The 12,068-nt window shown below is 35.8% G+C and overlaps 1 protein-coding gene across 1 annotated transcript; it reads right to left on the bottom strand.

Annotated features, from left to right (window-relative positions):
• Positions 1 to 2,193: 2,193 nt before the first annotated feature.
• On the bottom strand, positions 2,194 to 3,058 carry LOC113293140 (MFP1 attachment factor 1-like). The gene has a single exon (XM_026541888.1). The coding sequence runs from the start codon at positions 2,939 to 2,941 to the stop codon at positions 2,417 to 2,419; it is 525 nt and encodes a 174-aa protein (XP_026397673.1). The 5' UTR covers positions 2,942 to 3,058; the 3' UTR covers positions 2,194 to 2,416.
• Between the last annotated feature and the right edge of the window lie 9,010 nt (positions 3,059 to 12,068).

Genomic DNA, 12,068 nt, shown 5'->3' on the forward strand with positions numbered 1-12,068 from the left:
TTAGAAGGGAATTTGAATAGGGTTCTTTTCCGATTTTCACAGTAGAAGTTCGTTAGCTTTTAGGAATTCCCCCCTATTCCTATGAATTCAACGGCCTACAGGAATACAATGGCCTATATAAAGAGGTAGATTGTGTTGGCTATATTTCTCATGAATTATTAGTTTGTTCAAGTTTAATTACCCTTCTCAAGTCTACATTGCTAGACGTGGCCAAGATCACTTTGTTGCACATTGATTTTCTTGATACATCTTTCCATGGCCTCACCACTTGCTCAATGAATTGTATTGTATCTCATAAGCTAAATAAATAGAGTCAAGTTAAGGTAAGCGCTGAATCACAACAGTGCAAATGCTAACAAATGGATAAGTTACAGTTGCTCAACAGAGTGGATTGCTCAAAACTGCTTAATCAGGATGATCCAAGCAGTGATGAAGGAAATTGAATGAGTTAAAAAGTTTAACTGTGTCAGAATAGAAAGTTGGAGTAAACTTAAACCCAGGAAAAAGAAGGATTACTCCACCTGGAAATATTATTGAAATTCCTGAATGACCAAATCAAAGAATAAATTTGAATATCACTACTAAGTTCAAACGGTCATATGAAACAACTTCTGAAGGAGAAGATTGTGCAAAATTGGAATGACAAAGCATACATGGGTATTTACATTTCAGAACTTCAAGGTTAGGGTGCCAAATCAATCACAGAGATCCAAATCTATTGAACAAGAGCAATTTAATTTACTGGAACAAGCATGGATGACCTAGCAGCTACCAGGATAACCATGCCCATTACAGAGATCTAGAATATATACATTTCAGAACAGATGACAAAGACAAAGTTCATGATAGCATAGAGTCAAATTTACTGCATCAGATGAGCATTTACTAGGAAAGTACATGTAAATTCCTACGGTATCGATAAGCATTCACTGATAAAGTAAACAGTATTAAGCATTGTATTCATTCGTAATCACATCAATCATTTTCTGAAGACGTGGTTTCAACGGAAGAAAATCTTAGTAGGTCTCCTCTTCGAATACCCCACTTGATAAAGAATAATTTAGGAGTCTCTCCACATACAAACATACAAATGATAGGGGACCACAATTTTGATTATTAAAAAGTGCATAAACTCTTTGGCAAGGTTCAAAGTCTAGAAGAACACATTCAGAATAATGGAATTACTAGGGCCATGTAGTAAAGAAAAAATGATAATTGCACGAAAGAACAGTCTAGACTTGTCTGATCCTAATTATAGTAAATATACTGCAAAAACATGAACACTCCAGATTAAAGTCCGAACTCTGTGTCTGTAGTACGAAAATGAATTGTACAAATCCATCAAAAAAAGAAAGTGCAGACACCATAAAGCCGTTGTCACCGGGAGAGAATATGAATCACAAGCACCTGAGCTACTAGTAAAGTTCGGCTGCTTAGATGTTTGACTCAACAAATTGCAATATGCTAGTTAAGAAAAAAAATAATCTGGACATGCAGTTAGAGGACAAAGGAAAATCTATCATACATAATCAGGAAGAAGAGTAATTAACTAGTTTCCTATTGACTAACTACTTTATCAGCAACTTCGCAATGCTCAGAAAAGAAAATCATCCTTAGTTTAAGATCTTACCATCCATTATAGCTATTTATTCTACTAAAATGCATCTTCCCCTCATCCTCAAATAAGCAACTCTTAACGGTTATAACTACAAAACTAGATGCTCTCTTATAGAGTCTACAGACTATAAACATGTCATTCTCCTCAGTAGACCTAACAAGTAAAAATATCAGCCTTTGGTTTTCTGAGCTTTTTCATTCTACCCCTTAAGAAGTGAATCTTCAACAGCTTTCACATAATATTTGCGATGAAATCTATACTAACAAAAGTCTTGTCCAGCTTCACGGAAATCTCTACAACTAGCAACATTGGGTTGTTTCTTTCCCCTTTTTCTATTTTGAACATTCAGCCTAAAGTCCAATGTTACATTTCCATTGATCCATCACAGACTAAATAGAAGAACATGCAACATACTAACAAAATGATAGAGGTAGTAAATTATAAGAAAAACAGATAAAATGTGATTTCTTTCTCATATGACATTAATCTACGGCGAATTTGAACTTAACTACCTAAATCATGGTGAATTTAGTTAAACAAGAAGATCATAACACATTCCACAGAGACCAAACATATCCCGCAAAATCAAGTTGTAAATGGAATGGATGCATTAATATTCAAGAAGGTTAAATTTGCGAACCACCACAAAATCTCTGACAAACGATACTAACAAGTAGGTATATCTAACTCCAATCCAAAGCTAATTAACAAACAGATCTCAAAATAAGACGTGAGAAATAAACCACAAACCCTAGAAATAACATGAAGATTTGCAATTATTTCTAAGAAAATTAAAATTCAAGAAGAAGAGATCTCCTCACTGGTAGCAGCAACAGAATTGGAATCATTTTCAGAAGCTGGGATAGCCGATGTAGCTGCTTTAGATTTAACAGATTCAAGCATTCTCTTACTGATCTCTTTAGAGTAAATCTGAAGGATCTCGATTCCATCATCATCACCACCACCACCATCAGTTGTTCCAGAATTCTCACCACCAGAAACAGAAGAAGATGTAGAACTAGCAGCAACAAACGCTTGTTCTTCGATAACACGAGCAGTTGAAGCAGCTTCATCAGGATTCAAAGAACCATATCGTTTCGAAAGAATAGATGGTTTAGATAAGGTTTCAATAAGACGATTTATCACTGCATCTCTTGTACGTTGTGTTGGTGGCCAAATACTAAATGAAATTCCCATTTTCTGAAACTTCTTGTTGATTTCATCTTCTTGTGATTTCGTTGGTGGTTTTTCTTCAGACTCTTCAACCACTTTCTGTTCTTCTTGATCTTCTTTTACTGCAACTCCATTTTCTTCTTCCGCCATTAAATCGTTTCTTAGCTTTTTTTTCACTCACAAAATTGAAAATGATGGAATCGGAGGAAATGATGTGTGGTATACTGGTATTTCTCCAATTTAGCTATTAGTTATACCTAGTCAGATTTTATGCGTTCATCAAGCGCCCGGTATATATGGACACGTGTTTCACTACCTCAACCGATGGCCCTAAAAATGATTATTTTCCCAGTTTTACCCTTGCTTTACGTTTCGTGCTCAAATAGACCCAGATGACACGCTGTGCAATCACGGGAAATGAGTGACCTTGCTAGGGTGGGGTGCATGCTTTTTACATCCTAGTTGCCGGCAGCCATGGGGAATTGGGAGATCGGCACAGCACTATGTAAATGGTGAGCTGTAATAGGTAAGTAGTTTCCGGACTCATTCTAGGAACAGTTACACACTTGCAGTCGTTCATCAATCAGACTTCCAAAGCGTGATTCTAGACACATTATTACGGTTGTACATACCGTTAAAATCGAACCGAACCAAATTGATTAGGGAAAAATCAAATCGAACCATTTATTTTAATGGTTGGTTTTGGTTTAGAAAAATAAAAACCGAGAGTTACGCTTTCGGTTTGGTTTGATGTAAAAATCAAACTGAATACGAAGGGTCAAATCGATTAGCATTGATGTAATTAATGTTAGAGAATTGCTCGGTCGAATTCACAAGTGTTGCTTTCTCAAACTTGTTGTCAAATTTAGTTGGTCAAAATTATATCTTGATTTATAGCCTACATTTAGTCAAGTCTCGGATTAGGACAGAAATGTGTAGTTGAGTACCAGACATCACTGCGTTTTACCGTTAGAGGGGCGAAGATCACTGAAGCTTTTGGAGAACTTCATCAACAAAAGGTAAGTGAAGACTGAACCACCTATTTCTCAAGTTTTCACCTTTCTATCTATGAGAGTATGTCGCATGACTAAAGTAGATTTTACATGCACAACAAAAATTTCGAGTCAAGTTTATCTTGATTAATAATTATCAAAATATGTTGACTAAGCTTAAGAAAATTTTTTCATACTTGATGAATTTGGTTAAGAACAATTTATTGTTTATGACCTAAATATGATTCAATATTATCATTTGAAAATAGCCTGGAGCAGTGATATGTGTCATTGATGATATTCGGGAATATTTCAAATTGATTATTAGATAGACATAAAACAACTTGTAAATCTGGATACAGGATAGTATGCATACCAGCTTACATACTGGAGCAACTGTTATAGGTCCGGAGCCGCAATACATGTATCCAATACACGTACCGGCGTAGCTATAGCTCGGCAACGACTATGCAAACAAATAATTCTGTTGACTCGTGAACTCGGGATGGTACGCTCACCCGGTATGCAAACCGAAAAAGATATGTTAACTCCTGAACCAGGTGGGTACGCATACCCAGTATGCAAACCGGAAAAAGTCTGTTGACTCCTGAACCAGGTTAGTACGCATACCTAGTATGCAAACCGGAAAAGATCCGTTGACTCTTAAACTCGTTTTGTCTTAAGGGTATACAAACCTGGTACATGTACCGTGACAAAATAACTCACGAACTGGAAGTAAGTACACGTACCGAGTATGCATACTTACCAAGTCAAATATTATCAGATGCATCAGAACTATTTCTATGAGATAGTCAGCATTTGAACAACTCTCTAAACAACACATATAGACATATTTGATCACATTATTATGACTCAAGATTAAAGTCTTAAGTGTATATGAAAATGATTAATCTTATAGTTCGTCTGGTTAGTTTCGGCTAACCTTTCATGAACAAGTCTTTGTACACGGTTCGGTTACAGTTCATCCTAACTAGAGTGTATATTTTGTTGTGTTAATCTCAGATCAAAGATTCACCTAATGGTGGAGATTGATTGTTTGATTTCAAAGCTACCTTACCTTAAATCTAAAGAAACTTATGATTTTGAAAGTCTATATAAGGAGAACCTCAAGTAACTGAGATTTTTGAATCCCTGACATTTTTCTTGTGTTTCCTAGTTGTAAACTAGATTCATCCTATCCTTTAAACCTTTTTAGGTTTAGCGACTAAAAAGACTTCACTTAGGGATTCGTGAAGTCGTGTCCAACTATTTTTATCTTGATTGTTCTTGTATCCTGATCTTGCTATTGATTGTTGAGTCTCACTCTGATCAGGCGAGATATATAGAAATCACAAAGTTCTTCGTCTCATACTTTGTGATTCCACATGTATATTCCTCCAGAACGGTGTTTTGTTGAAATTGTAGTAGGAATTATTTATGAGGTGAATAATAATCTAGGATGCTCTTCGGGAGTCGTAGATACCGAATTTTGAGGTTTGCTAGACTTTGTCTATTGCAACCGATTTTCTATCTCACCTTGATCTTTGATCAAGACGGAAATCACATATAGGCTTATCGGTGGGAGGTAGATTGGCTTAAGGTCTTCAATTGAGTTGAAGCAATTCTTAGGATGTAAAGGACATCAGCTAAGGGAATCAATTGTGTAGAGTCTTGAGAGATTCAAGAGGCGTAAGGAGCGCGACTGTAACTGAATCGCCGTTACAGTAGATTTGGTCTCAACTAATTCCATTCTGAAGTTATTTGTAGTAGGCTAGTGTATGTAGCGGCTTAATACATTTTGGTGTTCAATCTGGACCAGGTCCCGGGGTTTTTCTGCATTTACTGTTTCCTCGTTAACAAAAAATTTGGAGTATGTATTATTTCTTTTTCTGCATTATATTGTTTATCTTTATAATTGAAATATCTCATGTTGTACGTAAATCAATCAAAGCAGATACGTCCATCGTAATTGTTGGATACAAATTGATTGATCTTGGATATTGATCTTTGGTATCGTTCAAGTACTCTCATGTTATAATCAGGTTCATGTACTTGTCTCCATTTACACATTGAATTTGAGAGAAAGAGATATAAACTTCTAATATAATTCCTGATTGAGATTTATTAAGTTGTAACTCTCGGAATTATATTTAAGTTTAGTTTATACAGGTTTCCTAAGAAATAGTTGGTGGTGTATTTTGGTACCCCCGAATTTTCAATTGATATCAGATCAGGCAAACACGTGAAATAACTAATAAGTCTATATTTGAAGCAATCTGACTATATGGACGGAGACGAAATCTCAAAAAACGTTCCACCAGATCCAGAAGAATCAGATTTTTCTACAATGACTGATTTAATTAAAAATGTGGAAGAAAGTTTGACAGTACCTCCACCGGTGTTAATGTAATGACCCGTCCCTCCACCGATATTGTCTCCACTTAGCCACTGCAGTTATCCGGCAGTGTGGGGTTTTCAACGGGAATCGCTGCGGTAATCCAGCAGTAACTTCCCGGGAGGTCACCCATCCCTGGATTGCTCCCACTCGAACACGCTTAAGTACAGAGTTTTCTGCCAACTCTGGAGATAATTGTGCTGAAAAGGCATATGTATAATGTAGACGTTCCTTGCCTCTTGTGAAACCGGTATCTAGCTCAATGGCCTAGAATACTCTCTCATCCGAGCACAAGCAAACCGCCACTATTTGTATCCCGACTAACACCGATACTGTTCTCACTTACCCACTGCGGTTATCCAACAGTGTGAGATTTTTAACGGCACTACTACGGTCATCCAGCAGCAACTTCCCGAGAGGTCACCCATCCTGTGACTACTCCTGGATGAACACGCCTAACTGAGAAGTTTTTTTCTCACACTCAGTCAAGTGTACCCATCAGGCCTCGGTGTTAGGAAAGGACAAACTATTACCTATATTTCATTTCATCGGCGAATCACTGCCGAAATCGGGGTATTACAGTTAAAATCCCTTGAAATATTTACAGGGATTGAAAAGCAACTTGCGAATTTTACTCTCGATGTTGAATCATATTTCCAAAAAGAACAAAATTCTCTTGACAGGCTAAATCAAGTTTTGTTGAATAACTCCCATGATGAGGGAAATTGATTTGTTAATAAGTGAGTGTAATGCCCCTTTTCTCTGTAACACTAAGGTAGTAATGTACTGGATGTGATACAAAGGGAATCCAATCCTCATCTGACAGATTCTTCTCTCAGAAAACATGACTTGATTCATTGGTCTAACCCTAAATAAATATGTCAAAATAACTCGGTTAACCTCTTTAGCAAGGATGTTAAGATGTCTCTTTGTGACAAAAGAGTTGCCTTACACAGTGTTAAACGTTTTCTTCGGGCATTGACAAGACATCAAAGTCATGCACATACCGAGTATAAAACAAGTGGTCTATTTTGGTCTTGGGAAATCTTTTTGAAAACAGGTACATAGTTCTTACTAAACCATACTGTGTTCAAAAGCAGTTGGAAGGAAGTTTTGTCTTTGGGTCATTCTGTGCTATTCACCAAGAGAATATTTGTACTCTTATGTTGAGTCTGACTCCATAAAAGTTGTCTAAATTACTACTCAATGAACATAATAATTTTTGTGCTCTAAATATCCTATGAAATAATTTATTGAGCTAAAAATTACTCAAAAGGATATTTAAAGACAAAAAAATTTACTCTTAGTGGCACATGTGCGGTTCACATACCCCAAATCAAAACTCGCGTGAATCTAGTTCAAGAACTAGACGAACGGGATCAGTTACCAAACCATTCTTACACATAAAACGAGAATTCTTTTCTCTTGTTCTTATTTTTCATCTTCTTCTCAACAACTCGATAAGTGTAAGAAAAGAAAACCAAGGGTTTGCCTAACTTCATCACCTTTATACTCATATCTTAACCTCTTTTGGATTTCTTGGTATCATTGAAATCAGGACGTGTTTTTATACAACAGGTACGTAATATATCTCAATTTCATCATCATTCTTGAGTTGTACCATTGTCAATAGTACAGGAACTCGGTAAGTTCTTCGTCCTGTTTGTGAATCTGTTCAATTGAAAAATATTTAGGAAAAGAAGCCATCGTGGAGAAAGTTAGAATGCTAGCAGTAATGATGAACCATACTTCGATACTAGTTTGCAAACTCTCTTTGTTAACAAGCGTGCTCGTAATATTTACAAAGATTATTATACCGGAACAATTATCATGGAAAGGATATATGATGAGTCTCAACTTAGGGTTCGTGACCTTCATGAACTCACGAAACAACATGAACGGAGAATAATTCACCATGTTATGGGAACTGCTCACATTGAGATGACATCTCAATTTTATACCAATTTGTACGAGTCTGATGTTCACAATTGCACTTTTAAAACCATCATGGGAAATACAACCTTTGTTGTAAATCGTGAAGTAATTGGTGAGCTGCTAGTCTTTCCACGTAATGGTACCTTTGAAGTTCCTGTAATATCATTGTAATGCAAATGAAGCTTCTCCTCCCTCCTCTCCATCCCCATCTCCATCATCTAACTCCAATAACACGCCCTGGTACATGTATCAGTGAGTGGTCTTGGCTTTGAGTTTGTTTTTCAATTTCTACGACCTAATTTCCGGGCGGTGCAACAAGAAAAGTGGCGATCAAGGTGATGGCGCACCAGAAGCACGAACAACCACGTGCCTGTGGTGCTCCATTCAAATCAAAGTCCAGGTGATGAAGTCTTTCAGTCGGATCCAGTCGAAAACCATCCCATCGAATTCTGCTATACCATCATCTTCTGTGACCGTTACTGTACCATCATCATCCTCATCTGTTGTTTAAAGGAATAATCATTAATTCTTCATGCTCTTTATTTTTATAGAGTCCCACCAACAGAAATCATCGGTTTCTGTTGTTTTTCATTCGAGAATGTAGGGTTGGTGATGGATGATTTGTTTTTCATTGGAGAATTTATTTATATTCATTGGATTTATCTTAATTCATCTTTCTATAATTATAAAGATTTAACTATTTAACAGGAAAAATATATTACCAATAATATTCTTTTCTTTTTTATATATGTTTTCAGAATTACTACTGGTATTTATCTTATGTGTTTTCATATTACTAACAATAAATATCGTGTACGGATAACACAAGAAACATCTTACACAATATAAGTCTCTTAGAATTTCACGTTTCTCATATGTGATTCATGTAATACTTTTATATGTTTAAGAATGTGAACATGTGTGATTCATGTATTTCAAAATGTAAATACTGCTTCTATCTTGTAGTTGTACTTGAATAATGCTTTATGTATCTAGGTTTTCGTTTGTTGTGTTTTTTTTTACTTGAAACCACAATTTAGTTTTTATTGTTATAAACATATTGAAAGTTTCGAAGTTTTTATTCCTCTCTTCATTCTCTATAAGGTTTAGTTGAATATTTCTGAATTTGAATGAGTTTCACTTAATCTTTGAACCGTCTGTACTTGTAGTGCTTTATTCCTTGCTAGAGCTCTGAGAAGAGAATGAAAATAGTAAAGACAATGAAAGATATTTTATTCATATTAAATCCTCTTCTTCAACCAATTTTTTTTTCTTGAGCTTCAATTCATTCTCTCTTCACCAAAGTTACTCAATTAGTAGTCCAAATTCGCTTTCATGAAAGGTTTTCCTTTTGAAGTAGGGTTTCAATTGAGTAAATTTAACCAACAAAGATTAAATTCAAAATAAATATTGAATTTTAGAATTGGACTGCTTCAACTACACAAGTAATTGTACTGGTTATCTTCTTCTTTTTTTGTATTGATTTTATATCTAGTTCTATAAGTAAACTTATCAATACTGATTGTTTTTTTTATGGTAATTGAACTTTTTTTTGTTGGTAATTTTCGATTCTTGTGAAACAAAATTGAAACTAGGGGAAATATTATATAGATTTATGATGCTAGGGTTGAATTGTATATAGTTGTGTGATTGAGTTGTAGTTGAGCTTAAATTTTTGATTTTTAGATTCAATTTGTATATGAAATTATATGAGAATTTGGGGATTGGGGATGAAAACCTAGACTTATAATAATTTGTGATCATGTTAATTGCTTCGCATATTGGTTTGAAACGATAAGGGCAGAATGATTAGATATCCTTCTCAGAGGGTAAAAGCTTATTAGTTTGATGGTATATGAGGTTGAAAATGAAGAGGATTCTAAGTACACCACCAACTTTCTCGTTCGGCAACCTGTATGGACAAAACCTAATACAATTGCAAGTAGACCAACTGAATGATCCTTGACACTATGTATCTAGAGTTTATAATCAGTATGTATATAGACAAGGAGTTTGTGAACCTGATTGTTAAGAAGAGTACTTGGACGATCTCAAAAATCAATATCCAAGATCAATCTAGTCGTATCCAAATAATCCAATTGGAATTCTGCCAAGTAATAAACTTGTTATCTACCTTTCAAGATACAAATTCTACAAGAAACGAGTCTCGTAATCGATCACAATTAGATGGACGTATCTACTAAGATTAAATTCGTACAACTTGTGTAAATTCAATTTTAAAGATAAGCATCATAATGCGGAAAAGGAAAAACACAAGACATAGAAGTTTTGTTAACGAGGAAACTGCAACTACAAAAAAATACACGGGACCTCGTCTAGATTTGAACACAAAACTGTATTAAGCCACTACAGACACTAGCCTATTATCAGACTTTGGACCAGAATGCATTTGAGACCGAGTCCACCCTCCAATCGATTCAGTTACAGTCGCGCTCCTCAAGTCTCTTGAACCTCGTAAGGCTGTACACAATTGATTCCCTTAGCTGACGCCCTTTACAACCTAAGAGTTGCTTCAGCCGAAGTGAAGACGTTTGATACCAATCTGCCTCTAACAGATAAGCCTATTTGATTTCCCTTTAAATCAAAGATCAAGGCTTGGAAATCTATTTGCAGTAGACAAAGGTAGCAAACCTCACAATCCAGAACATTTACACTCACTTAGATGAGAAGCATAAATCGATTCAGTTACAGTCGCGCTCCTCAAGTCTCTTGAACCTCGTAAGGCTGTACACAATTGATTCCCTTAGCTGACGTCCTTTATAACCTAAGAGTTGCTTCAGCCGAAGTGAAGACGTTTGATACCAATCTGCCTCTAGCAGATAAGCCTATTTGATTTCCCTTTAAATCAAAGATGAAGGCTTGGAAATCTATTTGCAGTAGACAAAGGTAGCAAACCTCACAATCCAGAACATTTACACTCACTTAGATGAGAAGCATAAATCTTTTACCACCTCTCAAGAATAATCTTCAAATAATCATTTAAGATCAATTTTCATATATCTATCTTGAGGAATCGCAAAGTCTAAGACGAAGCGAACTTTGCGATTACTATCTATCTAGCCCGAAAGAGATTACGAAAACCTCGATAACAAAAAATCAAGATTAGGATTCACGAACTATCAAGATAAAGGTAGTCGCAATGGCTTCACGAATCCCGAAAGAGAAGTCTTTTTAGTCGTAGACCTAATTATGTTTCTCATAGAAAACCTAGGTCAATATAGGACACTCTAAAATCAACTAGGACACAAACTATCAGGGATTGAATTTCCCAATTGAAAGAGCATCTCTATTTATAGATTTCCAAGACCGAGGGTTGCTTAGATTTCAAGTTAAGATAACTTGGGTTTATAGTAAACACTTTAGGTCTTGAAAATACAATAGAAGAATATACATTGTGATCCGGTTACGGAACCGTGTACAATGACTATTCAGTTTGACAATTACCTACACATTGTACTCCATCTATCTCATGAAAAGTGATACCTTCACTTTTTTATCTTGACCCATTTTAAGACAAAATGAATAGGTGAAGGTGTCACTTTTCCTAAAACAGAGGTTAGAGGAGTATAATTTTTAAAAATTATGCTCTTTATAATTTTAATCTGGGCTCCTCAATGGTAAGCAGCCTACTAGGTTTCTTACAAGAATTGCAAGTAAAGTGAGCGGTGGACCAGACAAAAGGGATGGATGAACTTTGGCTGTCAGGTGAGAGGTTAACTGGCATCCGGTTTGTTGGCAGTGTTGAAACCACAGTAGGAATAGGATCAACCGAAGGTCAACAGTGAAACGAGTTTGTGAAAAGAAGATGAACGTTAGAGTGTTCAGTGTCGAGAAGAGAGTAATTGAAAATGGGCATGGAAGCCTAATGGTACTAGTTTATTATAATGACCGTAGACAGAAGAATGTGCATGTGCCAATTTACGAAAAAAAGAAA

The sequence above is a fragment of the Papaver somniferum genome, chromosome 1 (assembly GCF_003573695.1).
Source record: "Papaver somniferum cultivar HN1 chromosome 1, ASM357369v1, whole genome shotgun sequence".
NCBI classification, from domain to species: Eukaryota; Viridiplantae; Streptophyta; class Magnoliopsida; order Ranunculales; family Papaveraceae; genus Papaver; species Papaver somniferum.